This window comes from Bolinopsis microptera, chromosome 4 (genome assembly GCF_026151205.1).
Source record: "Bolinopsis microptera isolate Bmic1 chromosome 4, MBARI_Bmic_1.0, whole genome shotgun sequence".
Lineage (NCBI taxonomy): Eukaryota > Metazoa > Ctenophora > Tentaculata > Lobata > Bolinopsidae > Bolinopsis > Bolinopsis microptera.
Window position 1 is genome coordinate 995,451 of NC_087075.1, and position 18,292 is coordinate 1,013,742.

General features: G+C 37.4%; 3 protein-coding genes across 3 annotated transcripts in view; 1 reads left to right on the forward strand and 2 right to left on the reverse strand.

The window, feature by feature from the left end:
- Positions 1 to 18,292, forward strand: part of LOC134814179 (ras-like GTP-binding protein RHO) — an 81,852-nt gene that overhangs the window by 29,288 nt on the left and 34,272 nt on the right. The gene's annotated exons all lie outside the window — the stretch shown is intronic.
- The window catches only part of LOC134814178 (multidrug and toxin extrusion protein 1-like), a 55,851-nt gene that overhangs the window by 24,824 nt on the left and 12,735 nt on the right, over positions 1 to 18,292 (reverse strand). The gene's annotated exons all lie outside the window — the stretch shown is intronic.
- On the reverse strand, positions 7,907 to 17,001 carry LOC134814163 (uncharacterized). Its single transcript, XM_063822212.1, has 6 exons — positions 16,881 to 17,001; positions 16,280 to 16,387; positions 14,693 to 14,830; positions 14,415 to 14,507; positions 13,935 to 14,057; positions 7,907 to 8,517 (listed from the first exon to the last, which is right to left on the reverse strand). The coding sequence occupies exons 1-6, from the start codon at positions 16,938 to 16,940 to the stop codon at positions 8,434 to 8,436; spliced, it is 606 nt and encodes a 201-aa protein (XP_063678282.1). The 5' UTR covers positions 16,941 to 17,001; the 3' UTR covers positions 7,907 to 8,433.

Consider the following 18,292-nt stretch of genomic DNA (forward strand, 5'->3'; position numbering starts at 1 on the left):
TTTCGTAAGGTGTTGACAGATTTGAACACTGGATGTTCCGATTAAATGTCTTATAATTACAGGTGTACGCCACAGAGGGGCCCAAATTGATTCAATTACAGTGATATTTACAAACATATATTACAATGTTATTATGGTGTATCATGTTACCAATGAATTTGGTACCTTTCCTAATAACAATATGACGTGTACATTGCACAGTTATGTTTTCACCTACTGTCCACTCTTGTAACTGTCATAACCATTTGCAGTTATGTAATAATATCTTGTTGCATAGAGGAATAATGCTACATCTATTGTTTAAGGCTGAGTTAATCAGTTGAATCTGGTTAGACTGATGGTAGCCAGCTGATTTTATTTAATTTCACCATCACACTGATCTAAAAATCTCCACTACGGTAACCCTGAGTCACTCTGTATGGAAGCGCTATACTAGCAGTAGGGGGGGGGGGGGGCTAGTCCTACGAGTCACAGAGTGAGTATAACCAGCCGAAGCTGTACCAACTCATACCTTGGTAACTGATCGACTGGCTCCCGACCGGATTCGAACCTGGGTCTTCTGCTTGGGAGGCAATTGTGTTACCGCTACACCACCCGGCCGACAAATTATTATTGATTATGTGACATTACCATATAAGGAAATTGGGTAAATGGTGCCCCATTTTTAGGTGATACAGCGGGGCCATATTATATACTACTGGGGGCTAGTAATAATAGGGGCTAGTAGTTCGGGGGGGGGGGGGGGGGGGGCTAGTAATAATAGGGGCTAGTAGTTCGGGGGGGGGGGGGGGCTAGTAATAATAGGGGCTAGTAGTTCGGGGGGGGGGGGGGGGGCTAGTAATAATAGGGGCTAGTAGTTCGGGGGGGGGGGGGGGGGCTAGTAATAATAGGGGCTAGTAGTTCGGGGGGGGGGGGGGGGGCTAGTAATAATAGGGGCTAGTAGTTCGGGGGGGGGGGGGGGGGCTAGTAATAATAGGGGCTAGTAGTTCGGGGGGGGGGGGGGGGGGGGGGCTAGTAATAATAGGGGCTAGTAGTTCGGGGGGGGGGGGGCTAGTAATAATAGGGGCTAGTAGTTCGGGGGGGGGGGGGGGGGGGGGGGGCTAGTAGTTCGGGGGGGGGGGGGGGGGGGGGGGCTAGACATTGCAGACAGGTATCCTGGTCTGATAAGTCGTAATTTTTGATATATTGTGATTTAATATGTCAGTTACAGGGAGTAGCTACCAAAACAACGTGTTGGCCAATTCTCAGAATAAAAGGGCGGCTGAAAAGCGTTGCCAAACCGAGGCGGTTTTAAAATTCTTTTTGAGAAACTATTAATTTTAGTCTGTTCTATCCTCCTCCTCGTGACTGTCCAGCCATGACTCCTATTATATCCACTCAGCCATTGTTTATGGATCTTATTCATACTGATGCCAGGGATATATATATTAAAATACTGCACTGAACCAGAATAATTGGCCATGACGTTCCACCCAATAAATCCAACTATTATTGTCCAACAGAAAGGAGTAGTACTACTGTTATATATAAAGCAGCTGTCACAAGATCCGTATTCTGTTAATTCTCAATACAATGGCTTATTTTGGGAGTAACTTTGGTTAGAGGAGAACTCATACCTTGTTCTGGAGTATCAGTCATTGCTGTAAAAATAATTAGCATATTTAACCTTGCGTCATGGACGGCTAATCGCTTTGTTTTGAAGAAATGCACTACAAGGCTTTGTTTTGAAGAGATTGACAGTTATGTCCAGGATTTTAATATCGCACAAAATTCTCCCCCGCAATGTTATTAGTTGCATTGTGTGGTGGGATGGAGATATTCTACAAATTAGAAATAGAAGAGTGACAATAAGATATTGTTATTATTTAATTTCACGGCTTTTTTCGAACCAGTCTAGGAAATTGCAGTTTGCGTCTCCTAGTTTTGCCTTTTGACAATTAAAAGGAGGAATTGTCTATAGGCTTTTGTTTTCCGATTATAAGCAAAGAATAATTACTATTGATCGATAAAAGCCGATTCCCAAATTCTATTTTCTGTAACCAGTTCTACTGTTTGGTTATTGGTCGAGGAAGTGGTTGAGGAGGAATCCTTCGACAAACACAGTATTCATTTTGTAAGTAGCGAGTCGTAACTCAGAAACGTACCTTATCTGAGTTACATAAGATTATATCCATGAGTTTTAATTAATAAAGCCTTTTATCACTCTTTTGAGGAGATCATGAGAATGCTATGTCTCAGCCAGATAACCAGATAAGAAAATCCTAGAACAGATTGATATCTTGTTTAGTTATTTGCCTGTTCCTATAACGAATAGCCCGCTGACCTTTAAATTTAATATCTTAATTTCCTATGACAAACCAATCTTATAAATCAATGACTTTAGATAAATAGAATATTATTTATAAATAAATAGAATGATTCATGATCCCTTACTCTTCCCTTTATAATTGAACTCTTGGTCATGATTGGTGAGCGTGCGTCAAGTTGGTTCGGAGCGTGCGTCAAGTTGGTTCGGAGCCTACTTGTGGACTTTACTTCTTAGCCGGAAATATCCGTTCCGTTAGTCAGAATGATGTCCGAATAATATTTACATAAGTAATTTGCCGATCAGTTTGCTTGCAAGGTAACATCTAATATTATAATTAGTATCTAGTAGCATTAGTCCTTGTTAAATTTAATAATTGTCCAATACTAAATGATATGGTGGTTAAGCAAATAATAAGTTCAGAAATCTGTGCCATCATTTCTCCTCGTGGGCTTCCAATATCAATACACTGGAGATGTATTCCTGCAACAATCCAACATAATGAAGATATCTCTGCTAACATTGATTTTCCCTGAGCGTGATACCAATATGTTCATTCTCACAACAAACCTGCTAAATAAAACGGTTGCGCATGGCCGGCACCTGATTCAACAACAATTTACCATTAAGTGTTTAAGCAATCTGGATCGTGCCGGGGCTTCCTCTCATTATCGCACGACGCTGGATCAGGTTCTCTTCTCTTCCACCATCAACTTCCTCTTGAGGTTTTGTCATGACCCACGTGACCACCACGTGACCATAAATACAACCGGTTTAACTCCTTCCAGCTAGTTTCTCGACTGCAGGCGTCAGCCAAAGTGCCGATATACTATTTCCTGCCAGCTTAACCGGCTAATTTCTTCCTCGATAATACCAGATCTTGCTTTACGATTCGTCCAAGAAGCTCATTTTCATGTCAAAGAGGGCGTGCTTCGACCTGTCAGAAATTACTGTAGATTAATGGACGAATATATATAAGATATAGAATAATTAATTCTATATCAGTTTAGTTCGGATACTAATTCTGGATCCCTTTATCCTTGGGCGGTTAATGGATGAAGAAGCTGCTGTACTAGCGAGCCTGAGGTTTAATTCTGACACTAATGCAGGTGGTAATAGCAGGTGGACTGTCTGAATGCCAGGACATATTAGACCCTGCATGGTTATATTGGGGCTAGGTAATGTCTTACTCGGTATTTTCCATCTTGCCTGGGATGGGCTATTATTCACATTGTGTGGATGTATTAGGTTTAGATTGTCGCTGCCCCAGGTTGAGTTAAATCCGGGTAACAGACTGACTGGTACCGCGATTAAGCTTTGTTAGGATGACCAGTGGCGTGACGTCACGCGATCACGCGCACGCGTGACGTCACGTTATATCACCGCGCTATAAGTATAAGTCAGAACACTTTACCAAGGAAGAGATCATTCACAGTTTGTTGACCAATCTGCTCAGCCAGAATTGTAGACCATATCTGTACAGGGACTAGCCAGGGACTGATCCTTTCCACGATCTGCTCTCCTAGGTTTATCTAAACCTCCCATGTTACTTTATCATGTCATAAGTCGAGTCTATGCTAAGTCTATCCTAAGGGACATAACATTTGACAAATAACGTTACATGCTCATATTTTATCAGCTTGCTATATTAGCAATAGCATATTCACCTCATGATTAGTTGTCAAATTCAGAGATTAATTGCCGAATTTATCAGCTCTGTATCGATCAGGTCAGGCACGTAGCCTGGATCAGGTTATCTTTTGTCATTCCTTCACTGTGGTCATTGTCCAGTATCAGAAGGAGACATCATTCCATTTTCACTGGTGTACGAGTTTGTTAAGTTCTTTTGTTCCATTCTCGACCTTTTGATTGATCGATTTTAGCATGGTATTGCGAGAGATCAAAATGATCATTAGTTCAAAATTTCAACACAGCCGGTTCAGCATAAATACTGTATCTCTAAATATTTATAAATACTTAGAGATTTGGGTCATGCTCATGACATTATAAATGTGCATTGTACTTCATGAGTACCTTTATACCTGCTACAAGTACAATGCACAATGGAGATTACAGATCTCTTACAAAAAGGGTGACATAAACTCATAAAGAATGCCCCAGGAATGTCAATTGTGTTGCTGCCGGAAAGATTTTAGAATTTTTTGAAATTGTAGCTCCTCAGCCACATAGTCATACGTAGTAATAATATATAGTATTGTCCATTCAGCACTCAGTTATTTGAAATATTGCCATTTGTTTCTTTGAAGCTAGCGTACTTAACAATATTTTTACCGTAAACAGATTAAACAACAATTTGCAAGATCACGGTGTAGTGTACCCCGCCCCCGCCCCCCCCCCCCTCTCCACGTAATGCAGTTTCCTCCCCAGCCTAATGATTAACCGAGATTACCAGTCCAGTGCAGAAATACTGCACCTACTAGCAGGAAGTAAGGTATCTCTCATTAAGAGATAAGTGAGCCGCGTCAATCCCGGGTGGTAATCACTGTGTTCACCTCGTCACTGTGTTCACCTCGTTGTAGTTCAATCGGTTTGTCATTTGTCATTTCACATCATTCAACTTTCGGAATCAGCAAATTTCTGGAAAAATCTAATGATTTCACTTCTTTAATGCTCGAATCATAACAAATCCTTTATATTTTTCAGATGGACAAAACACCAAATTTCTCGGCTCACTGAAAAACTTCATACTAAAGACAAACCTTGCATCAGCTACATACAATGCACCATATTCAAAATTTGACAAAATTATCGGCAAAGTTAGAAGAGAGCAGGAGCCGGTATCATAGTTAGAGCTGGTGTTGTTAACGCGCCCCCCCTAGTAGTACTAGTTGTAGTGTTTAGAGGCAGGTCAGTAGCGGGAGGGAGCCAAATAATGAACCGTTTTCAATTCATTTAGCTTACTCTAGTACTGTAGTAGTAATTTAGCTGGGGACTAGTTTATCACGCGAGGGTTTGTGTCCTCGGTAAAGGGGAACCAGTGTATATTGCAACATTTGATTAGGCTTAGGGGCCATCTACTTAGGACGTCCGGACAGGGGGGGGGGGGGGGGGTGGTTTCTGAAAATCCGGACACACCCGGACAGGGGGAGGGGGGTGGTCTGAAAATCTGCGATTTTGGCGGCCGTCCTAAGTAGATGGCCCCTTATTTTTGGTTTGGGGAAGAGAGGACACATTTCTAGTTGGATAAAGTGCTATATTTTTTCTATATTTCAGCAAGTTAAATAGAACTCAAATTGCTGGATAATTGTTTAACTCTGCTATCTAACTACTACCTACTACTAACTATCAGACCGGATATGAATCAAACAGTTCTTCTCTTAATTCTATAAAATCTGGTAAATTTCTTCCAATTATGAAATTTATAAACAAGTTCCAGCATTTAATTGTATAAGTAGGGCGCTGTTACCGGCCCATTACAGCTCGATAGGTCACTTTATTTCCGCCCTTTTGTTTCCGGCTATCTCCTGCCTCATTTTCAGTTCTATTTCGCTGATTCAGTTCCAATACCAGTTACTTGGTTACTAGTTACTACTTGGTATTAGAGTTACAGGCGTCAGAAGTTAATAACAATACCAGTTACTTGGTTACTAGTTACTACTTGGTAGTAGAGTTAGATGCGTCAGAAGTTAATAACAATACCAGTTACTTGGTTACTAGTTACTACTTGGTATTAGAGTTACAGGCGTCAGAAGTTAATAACAATACCAGTTACTTGGTTACTTGGTTACTAGTTACTACTTGGTAGTAGAGTTAGATGCGTCAGAAGTTAATAACAATACCAGTTACTTGGTTACTTGGTTACTAGTTACTACTTGGTAGTAGAGTTAGATGCGTCAGAAGTTAATAATGTCTTTTACACAACCTCCACTTTCTCGTGAACAAGTTAACTTAAACTGTTTAAGCGGAAGATATTTTATTCTATTTACGAAGTATACCTTGTTACTTGACTTTGATATAATTGGCTTATACTATGGCAGTATCTGTAAACTGCATACCTTATATCGGATATAATTGTCACGGAAATTACTTTCACGCTGAAGACCTTAGCGTGAATAATTATGTCCGTGAAAAATTTGGTCCGTGAGAAACTTGTCTGTGACAATTTTGTCCGATAAGGTAGTCAATAAGTTATTTGTAGCATAAATATTAGTATAACTATAATATTTCAATATTTGTATAATATTTCAATATTTGTATAATATTTAAATATTTGTAAAATATTTCAATATTTGTAAAATATTGAAATATTTGTAAAATATTTAAATATTTGTAAAATATTGAAATATTTGTATAATATTTAACCTCACTTATCCCCTAGTTTAGCTCGTACAACCCATCTAACAATCATGAAGCTGTTTCTCTCTCTCGTCCTGCTGGGTCTTGTCGCCGTCATCAGCTCTGAAAGTGTAGAATCAGTGGAGGACAACGCTGAGCTCAATGCAAACGAAGGTCAGTTTATCTAACACTAATTTAAATTTATCGGTTAAATTTTATGGCCGGAATTGTTTTCCACCGGTATCAATATCACATTTGTCCGTTGACAAACTTTGAAATTGTATAAGACATCTAACAGATTGGGATACCCCCCTAACAGATCTATAAAACCTTTGTCGAGAGTAGGAGAGTCAATTTGTTTCATAGCTCGAATAGACACAAATATAAGATAAAGACGTTTTGTGCTCAAATTAAATCCTAAAACAGCATCAACTTTACCTGAGGACTACAAGCAATTTGGTAAAACCTACTATTTTCAGAATCAGGCTCCCTCCGAGTTAAGAGAGCTAAGTTCAGTATGAACAACTACAAAGGATACAGACAGGGCAACAGAGGCTGGACTGGAGGCGAAATGCAGGAGGAAGAGTAGGTTTTATGAAGGAGTATCGTTTGTGACGTCATCATGTCGTCATGGTGACGTCATCATGTCGTCATGGTGCCGTCTCTGCACGTCACGTGATTTGGCGGACCGGACAGTTGTGATTTAGGTGGTGCACGTTTTAAGTTTTTAACTTATTCTATACGCTTGGTGATCTCATATAATCTTGGCTGCCTCAATCTTCTGGGTATGATTATTTTTCAATCTGATTGAATCAATCATGATGCGATTAAAAATTTTCGGGATTTTCAATAAGTCTGTCTATTTTTGGTCAAGCTGAGTCAAGAGTTTCATGATAATCAGGCAACTAAGGGCGGCTTGCTTTTAGGCCCTATCGGGCATTTAATTGTGTTTTATTTCTCCAAATATTATTTATTCGCTAATATTTACTTTTGTGCTATAGAATATCTTATTCAGTAAAATCAGAGATTTGTCAAGATTTTGACGTTAACAGACGCCCTAATATGGTGTTATTTACACTATTATAGTGGTTTGTTGATTGTATGATGGAAGATATGTTTTGAGTTTTGACTCTGTGAAATATGCTGGAAGTGCAAGATTGGTCATTTTAAAAACGAGTAATTTATTTTGTACCTTAAATTGCTTGGATGAATGAGAAATGTGAAAGGAAAGAAATGTTGAAGATAATCTTAATTCTCAACGATATGTTCATCTGCGAAAAATGGAATAAAATGAAAAATCAGAGATTAATGAAAATAAGTTAGAAAATAACTTATTTATTACAAATTCATCTGTATACATTATCAAATAATACAATAAAACGTATTAAACGTAAAAATCAAAATAAATTTTTGGTTAAGCAGCTCTGTCAAGGAAACAAGTGTCAGCCAGAGTTAAAAATAAACCCTCTATACCTGATATACTATTAAAACTATTAAAATAAACTATTTTCTATATCAAATGTCTCAAACATACCCTATCTAAACATCACTAAAGGTTAAAGGTTAAAGGTGTGTACTAGTAGTTACTAGTAGTTACTAGTAGTTACTAGTAGTTACTAGTAGTTACTAGTAGTTACTAGTAGTTACTAGTAGTTACTAGTAGTTACTTGTAGTTACTAGTAGTAATTACTAATAGTTACTAATAGTTACTAATAGTTACTAGTAGTTAGTAGTTACTAGTAGTTATTTGTGGTTACTAGTAGTTACTAGTAGTAATTACTAGTAGTTACTAATAGTTACTAGTACTTAATAGTAGTTACTAGTAGTCCGTGTTAAGCTGCTGTCGTAACGACGTTTACCACATTTTCTAGAACTTTACAAATCGCCACTTTTTGAGACTTCGTCTTGATAGTTTCCTGAAATGAGGTATATGATAGTATGATAGATCAGATCGAATAGTTTTAAAGAGATAACTAGACAAGACTCCAATATTTAGCCAGTATATATAACTAGTGTATCCCCAATATAATAATTAGAACTAGTATCTAGTAACTAGTGTATCCCCAATATAATAATTAGAACTAGTATCTAGTAACTAGTGTATCCCCAATATAATAATTAGAACTAGTATCTAGTAACTAGTGTATCCCCAATATAATAATTAGAACTAGTATCTAGTAACTAGTGTATCCCCAATATAATAATTAGAACTAGTATCTAGTAACTAGTGTATCCCCAATATAATAATTAGAACTAGTATCTAGTAACTAGTGTATCCCCAATATAATAATTAGAACTAGTATCTAGTAACTAGTGTATCCCCAATATAATAATTAGAACTAGTATCTAGTAACTAGTGTATCCCCAATATAATAATTAGAACTAGTATCTAGTAACTAGTGTATCCCCAATATAATAATTAGAACTAGTATCTAGTAACTAGTGTATCCCCAATATAATAATTAGAACTAGTATCTAGTAACTAGTGTATCCCCACTATAATAATTAGAACTAGTATCTAGTAACTAGTGTATCCCCAATATAATAATTAGAACTAGTATCTAGTAACTAGTGTATCCCCAATATAATAATTAGAACTAGTATCTAGTAACTAGTGTATCCCCAATATAATAATTAGAACTAGTATCTAGTAACTAGTGTATCCCCAATATAATAATTAGAACTAGTATCTAGTAACTAGTGTATCCCCAATATAATAATTAGAACTAGTATCTAGTAACTAGTGTATCCCCAATATAATAATTAGAACTAGTATCTAGTAACTAGTGTATCCCCACTATAATAATTAGAACTAGTATCTAGTAACTAGTGTATCCCCAATATAATAATTAGAACTAGTATCTAGTAACTAGTGTATCCCCAATATAATAATTAGAACTAGTATCTAGTAACTAGTGTATCCCCAATATAATAATTAGAACTAGTATCTAGTAACTAGTGTATCCCCAATATAATAATTAGAACTAGTATCTAGTAACTAGTGTATCCCCAATATAATAATTAGAACTAGTATCTAGTAACTAGTGTATCCCCAATATAATAATTAGAACTAGTATCTAGTAACTAGTGTATCCCCAATATAATAATTAGAACTAGTATCTAGTAACTAGTGTATCCCCAATATAATAATTAGAACTAGTATCTAGTAACTAGTGTATCCCCAATATAATAATTAGAACTAGTATCTAGTAACTAGTGTATCCCCAATATAATAATTAGAACTAGTATCTAGTAACTAGTGTATCCCCACTATAATAATTAGAACTAGTATCTAGTAACTAGTGTATCCCCAATATAATAATTAGAACTAGTATCTAGTAACTAGTGTATCCCCAATATAATAATTAGAACTAGTATCTAGTAACTAGTGTATCCCCAATATAATAATTAGAACTAGTATCTAGTAACTAGTGTATCCCCAATATAATAATTAGAACTAGTATCTAGTAACTAGTGTATCCCCAATATAATAATTAGAACTAGTATCTAGTAACTAGTGTATCCCCAATATAATAATTAGAACTAGTATCTAGTAACTAGTGTATCCCCAATATAATAATTAGAACTAGTATCTAGTAACTAGTGTATCCCCAATATAATAATTAGAACTAGTATCTAGTAACTAGTGTATCCCCAATATAATAATTAGAACTAGTATCTAGTAACTAGTGTATCCCCAATATAATAATTAGAACTAGTATCTAGTAACTAGTGTATCCCCAATATAATAATTAGAACTAGTATCTAGTAACTAGTGTATCCCCAATATAATAATTAGAACTAGTATCTAGTAACTAGTGTATCCCCAATATAATAATTAGAACTAGTATCTAGTAACTAGTGTATCCCCACTATAATAATTAGAACTAGTATCTAGTAACTAGTGTATCCCCAATATAATAATTAGAACTAGTATCTAGTAACTAGTGTATCCCCACTATAATAATTAGAACTAGTATCTAGTAACTAGTGTATCCCCAATATAATAATTAGAACTAGTATCTAGTAACTAGTGTATCCCCAATATAATAATTAGAACTAGTATCTAGTAACTAGTGTATCCCCAATATAATAATTAGAACTAGTATCTAGTAACTAGTGTATCCCCAATATAATAATTAGAACTAGTATCTAGTAACTAGTGTATCCCCAATATAATAATTAGAACTAGTATCTAGTAACTAGTGTATCCCCAATATAATAATTAGAACTAGTATCTAGTAACTAGTGTATCCCCAATATAATAATTAGAACTAGTATCTAGTAACTAGTGTATCCCCAATATAATAATTAGAACTAGTATCTAGTAACTAGTGTATCCCCAATATAATAATTAGAACTAGTATCTAGTAACTAGTGTATCCCCAATATAATAATTAGAACTAGTATCTAGTAACTAGTGTATCCCCAATATAATAATTAGAACTAGTATCTAGTAACTAGTGTATCCCCAATATAATAATTAGAACTAGTATCTAGTAACTAGTGTATCCCCAATATAATAATTAGAACTAGTATCTAGTAACTAGTGTATCCCCAATATAATAATTAGAACTAGTATCTAGTAACTAGTGTATCCCCAATATAATAATTAGAACTAGTATCTAGTAACTAGTGTATCCCCAATATAATAATTAGAACTAGTATCTAGTAACTAGTGTATCCCCAATATAATAATTAGAACTAGTATCTAGTAACTAGTGTATCCCCAATATAATAATTAGAACTAGTATCTAGTAACTAGTGTATCCCCAATATAATAATTAGAACTAGTATCTAGTAACTAGTGTATCCCCAATATAATAATTAGAACTAGTATCTAGTAACTAGTGTATCCCCAATATAATAATTAGAACTAGTATCTAGTAACTAGTGTATCCCCAATATAATAATTAGAACTAGTATCTAGTAACTAGTGTATCCCCAATATAATAATTAGAACTAGTATCTAGTAACTAGTGTATCCCCAATATAATAATTAGAACTAGTATCTAGTAACTAGTGTATCCCCAATATAATAATTAGAACTAGTATCTAGTAACTAGTGTATCCCCAATATAATAATTAGAACTAGTATCTAGTAACTAGTGTATCCCCAATATAATAATTAGAACTAGTATCTAGTAACTAGTGTATCCCCAATATAATAATAAGAACTAGTATCTAGTAACTAGTGTATCCCCAATATAATAATTAGAACTAGTATCTAGTAACTAGTGTATCCCCAATATAATAATTAGAACTAGTATCTAGTAACTAGTGTATCCCCAATATAATAATTAGAACTAGTATCTAGTAACTAGTGTATCCCCAATATAATAATTAGAACTAGTATCTAGTAACTAGTGTATCCCCAATATAATAATAAACCTCCTGAAAACGTCACTTTTTTAAATGGTCGCTGGGTGTGATAGGCCAGCAACACAGGCGTCTGGGGTGAGTCAGGCCGCTACCCATTGATCTATGAATGGATAAACCTCACTCTCAAATATATATTATCCTTAGCCTTCAACAAACAGATGAATATCAAATTGGACTGGTACAGGGGTGTGGAGCCTGTTCTCGCGCTAGACAAATGTTTCAGCTTATTGTACACTCATTCCAAATTAATTTGTGAAAGCAACCCGAGTATCACAAAACCACCAAAAAAAGACTTTCTTATTCACAACGGTTTCCTTGCAATCAACCCAACTGATCGGTAGTAAAATATTCACAACTCATGTCATTACACACACAACTAGTAGTTACTAGTAGTTACTAGTAGTTACTCATGTCATTACGAAAAGTTTGAAATGTCGGTTCAGATAATGCTGGAGCACTTAAATAAACACTTGGAAATTTAAATTCTATCGTGGCTTGAAATCCAACGTCAACAAATATTGTTACCTAAATATGCTGACTGTGAGGAACAAAAACGGCCTTTTTAAAATTTTGCTTTATCAAATTATAATCATACGGGAAATAAATCAATGAAGAAAATGAATATGACTATGAGGGGGAATGCAACGACCATTAATGACCATTAAGGACCATTAATGACCATTAATGACAATGTCAGTATTGGCAAAAATAAAAATACTGACATTAATGGTCATGTTTTTTTTCCAGCACGGAAGTTAGGGCACTGTATCACCTTGACCCTCATTTTATTTAATATTAGCAACCATAGCTATATTTATTATAGGTATTTTATGCAGAGATTTGATTGAGAAAATTAAAAGACTAAGCTTCTTTGGTTAGGTAGATCTTTCAGTGTAAAAGAGACTTGAAAAATGAGAGAAAATGGAACTGTCTTAAAATACAGCAACTTATTATAAGATTATACACATATACATATATATACATTATACATATGAGTCAGTCCTCAAGACTTATCTAATATGGCCTTTATCATAAATACATTATATCTTTATATTAAGATACAAACACATTTGCGGCCGAAATTTGTCCAGAAAAATCGGTGTCACCAATTGCGTTTCTGCGTTATAATACAGATGGTATTGGTTGCTAATGATTTTGTCAAAATTTAAAATGTTCAACTGTTAACTGAGGGACTTAAAACTGCAGAAACAATGCGATTTATTGCGCATTCCTCTATAAAAATGGAAACTCAACGCTTTTTTAGAGTTGTCAAATCGGGAACTACAAAAAACGATTCCACAAAAGGGAAAGTCACACAATGGTGTTACAAAAGGGCAAGTCACACAAAGGTGTTACAAAAGGGCGATAACTGGACTAGTATTCGGAATATAGGGAATATATGACATAGCCGAACCTATAAAGTAGAGGTTGTAACCTCGAATTTGGATCATTTTCTTAAAGACTCTGGCAGCCGCACACATGATATAGAATTGATCAACATTTTAAAATCCTCGGACAGTTTTCAAAGATGTCTGCTTTGGTGAAGAACTTTAATACTAATAGAATTTTTTATCATTAATATGACCATTAATGACAATATCAGTATTGGCAAAATAAAAAATACTGACATTAATGGTCGTTGCATTCCCCCCGACTATGATCATTTTCTTGACAATTACGATTGTAATTCAAAAATTTTCAACTCTTGTAACTTTTGTAACTGTGATATTTCTTCAATCTAAAATAAAGAGCTGGAAATACCTGTAGCGCGAGATGTATAAAGAGCTGGAAATACCTGTAGCAAACATAGTAACACTCATAGTAACACTTAGTAACCATAGTAACACTAAATACCTGTAGCGCCAGATGTATCTGGTGTTCTGTATTGTAACACTTAGTAACCACAGTAACACTCATAGTAACACTTAGTAACCATAGTAACACTAAATACCTGTAGCGCCAGATGTATCTGATGTTCTGTATTGTTCAGTCTCTCAACTAAATCTGCGTTCTCCTCCATTAGCTTCGTTGCGGAGCTTTCTAGTTTCGTATTAGCTCGCTCTAGGTTATTAACCTGGGAGTGGAACATATTTAAATAATTACATATTTAAGTATAATACTCAAGGGGGGAAGGAGGGGAGGGGGAATGGGAGGGGGAGGGGGAGGGGGAGGGGGAGGGGGAGGGGGAGGGGGAGGGGGAGGGGGAGGGGGAGGGGGAGGGGGAGGGGGAGGGGGAGGGGAGGGGGAATGGGAGGGGGAGGGGGAATGGGAGGGGGAGGGGGAGGGGGAGGGGGAGGGGGAGGGGAGGGGGAATGGGAGGGGGAGGGGGAGGGGGAGGGGGAGGGGGAGGGGGAGGGGGAGGGGGAGGGGGAGGGGGAGGGGGAGGGGGAGGGGGAGGGGGAGGGGGAGGGGGAGGGGGAGGGCTAAGTACCTGTTTCTCCAGAGATTGGATCTGAACAGCTGAAGTTTCAACTTTCTGTGCCAGTTCAGTGTTTGGATTCTGAGCTGTCTTTTCAACAGCGAGCTGAAACATTGTCATTATCATCACTGATAAAGACTACTACTACTACTTCACTGATAACACACAACCTAAACACTGATAACACACAACCTATACACTGATAAAGAGAATGTTATTATGAAAACACATGAAAACACATGAAAACACAAGAAAACACGAGAAAGCAAAAAAGGAAGAGTGAAAGTAACCTGTTGTTTGAGAGACTGTACTTTACGTCTCATGTTGTGACACTGGGAGTGCTCATTTACCACGTGATCTAGTCTCCTCACCAGTTCCTGCTCAGCAGACTTGTAGTATCTCACTAGCTCATCACGCGTATCCTGGTCCTGTAACAAAACATTCCTTATTAATAGTCCTCATGTGGGCAATACTGCTAACAAGACATCTGTTAGGGGGTACCCCATCTGTTAGGGGGGTACCCCATCTGTTAGGGGGGTACCCCATCTGTTAGGGGGGTACCCCATTTGTTAGGGGGTACCCCATCTGCTAGGGGGGTACCCCATCTGTTAGGGGGTACCCCATCTGTTAGAGGGGTACCCCATCTGTTAGAGGGGTACCCCATCTGTTAGGGGGTACCCCATCTGTTAGGGGGGTACCCCATCTGTTTGGGGGGTACCCCATCTGTTAGGGGGGTACCCCATCTGTTAGGGGGGTACCCCATCTGTTAGGGGGGTACCCCATCTGTTAGGGGGTACCCCATCTGTTAGGGGGTACCCCATCTGTTAGGGGGTACCCCATCTGTTAGGGGGTACCCCATCTGTTAGGGGGTACCCCATCTGTTAGGGGGTACCCCATCTGTTAGGGGGTACCCCATCTGTTAGGGGGTACCCCATCTATTAGGGGGTACCCCATCTGTTAGGGGGTACCCCATCTGTTAGAGGGGTACCCCATCTGTTGGGGGGTACCCCATCTGTTGGGGGGTACCCCATCTGTTAGGGGGTACCCCATCTGTTGGGGGGTACCCCATCTGTTAGGGGGTACCCCATCTGTTAGGGGGTACCCCATCTGTTAGAGGGGTACCCCATCTGTTAGAGGGGTACCCCATCTGTTAGGGGGGTACCCCATCTGTTAGGGGGTACCCCATCTGTTAGAGGGTACCCCATCTGTTAGGGGGTACCCCATCTGTTAGAGGGTACCCCATCTGTTAGGGGGTACCCCATCTGTTAGGGGGTACCCCATCTGTTAGGGGGGTACCCCATCTGTTAGGGGGCTACCCCATCTGTTAGGGGGCTACCCCATCTGTTAGAGGGGTACCCCATCTGTTAGAGGGGTACCCCATCTGTTAGAGGGGTACCCCATCTGTTAGAGGGGTACCCCATCTGTTAGAGGGGTACCCCATCTGTTAGAGGGGTACCCCATCTGTTAGGGGGTACCCCATCTGTTAGGGGGTACCCCATCTGTTAGGGGGTACCCCATCTGTTAGGGGGTACCCCATCTGTTAGGGGGTACCCCATCTGTTAGGGGGGGTATCCCATCTGTTAGGGGGGTACCCCATCTGTTAGGGGGGTACCCCATCTGTTAGGGGGGTACCCCATCTGTTAGGGGGGTACCCCATCTGTTAGGGGGGTACCCCATCTGTTAGGGGGTACCCCATCTGTTAGGGGGTATCCCATCTGTTAGGGGGTACCCCATCTGTTAGGGGGTACCCCATCTGTTAGGGGGGGGGGGGGGGTATTCCATCTGCTATTTGCCCCCAGATAATATCGCCGAGTAATAGTGTAATACATAATTAATATAATTTCCTTTACTTTTATTTGTTTCCATATAGTGTGTACCTGTTGGTGCTGTTGAGCCAGCTGTTTGAGAAGATGAGAGTTGTCTGATTTTAGAGCGGACTGGAGAGTGGAGAGCTGAGTTTCTAGTCCTGTCTTAATCCCCATCAGCTGTGAAGATATAAAGTAGAATATAAACAATGTTAACACACATATGCTACAAATATCTGCAGATACCGAATTCGAGCCACCCCTGTTCCATGCCCAATGAACGATGAACGAGGATGCACACGAGGATATGATTTCCATAATTTCGTCGAAATTTCATATAGGTATCCTCGCGGTATCCTCGCGGTATCCTCGTGCGATCCTCGTGGGATCCTCGCGATGATACTAGGGGGTGCACGATAAAAATAAACTTGCTCGGATTTAAAAAATTTTTGTACCACTGTTTTTTAGAAACTGTGAGAATTTTCACAATACCAAATTTGTCATACCTTTTTGGAAAGATCAGTGATTTATTCGAATTTCATCATCGTGCGATGAGGAGAAAACCCTCGCGAGGATGGAAATGTCCAATAATTTCATCGCGAGAAAATCATCCTCGTGGGAAATTGTGCACGAGACAGACGACAGTGCGCGTGCACGTGCAAACTATACTTACCTCGTTAACTTGAGTAGCACGCTCACGGGACACAGCCTGCTCTGCTCTAAGAGTAGCCATCAGTACTGCTACTCTTCCTCTTATCTTATCGTACTGTGCTTTATCTACTGTATTGATCTGTAACTGTGGAGTTGCAGGTGTTAGGTGCAGGTTATATATAAAACCATGTCCTAAACTGTAATTATATTTATAGCAGCATTGATTTACTCCCTGGTTATAACAACCAAGCTGTAACCTGATTTATCAATTATAGCTATTACACGCGTACTTCCGTTATATATAAATACACAATTCTTAGTGAATATAATACCAAGACTCATGAGTTGAATAAAATATAAGGGTAATGTCATGATATTGAACTCGAAGTATTGTTAAAATAGAAATGAGACACACTACACACTACACACTACACACTACACACTACACACTACACACTACACACTACACACTACAAGGGCTAAAAGATAATCAAACTACTGATAGCACATGTTGTACTGTTGTAGATATCGTAATGAGAAAAGAATTAGATCGGGGCAGAAGTTACGGAGATGAGGATGAGGGATCATTTCTGTTACATTTCTGTTACATTTCTGTTAAATATCTGTTAAATATCTGTTAAATTTCTGTTACATTTCTGTTAAATTTCTGTTACATTTCTGTTAAATATCTGTTAAATATCTGTTAAATTTCTGTTACATTTCTGTTAAATATCTGTTAAATTTCTGTTAAATTTCTGTTAAATTTCTGTTAAATTTCTGTTAAATTTCTGTTAAATTTCTGTTAAATTTCTGTTAAATTTCTGTTAAATTTCTGTTAAATTTCTGTTAAATTTCTGTTAAATTTCTGTTAAATTTCTGTTAAATTTCTGTTACATTTCTGTTAAATTTCTGTTAAATTTCTGTTAAATTTCTGTTAAATTTCTGTTAAATTTCTGTTAAATTTCTGTTAAATTTCTGTTAAATTTCTGTTAAATTTCTGTTAAATTTCTGTTAAATTTCTGTTAAATTTCTGTTAAATTTCTGTTAAATTTCTGTTACATTTCTGTTAAATTTCTGTTAAATTTCTGTTACATTTCTGTTAAATATCTGTTAAATTTCTGTTAAATTTCTGTTAAATTTCTGTTAAATTTCTGTTAAATTTCTGTTAAATTTCTGTTAAATTTCTGTTAAATTTCTGTTAAATTTCTGTTAAATTTCTGTTAAATTTCTGTTAAATTTCTGTTAAATTTCTGTTAAATTTCTGTTAAATTTCTGTTAAATTTCTGTTAAATTTCTGTTAAATTTCTGTTACATTTCTGTTAAATTTCTGTTAAATTTCTGTTAAATTTCTGTTAAATTTCTGTTAAATTTCTGTTAAATTTCTGTTAAATTTCTGTTAAATTTCTGTTAAATTTCTGTTAAATTTCTGTAATT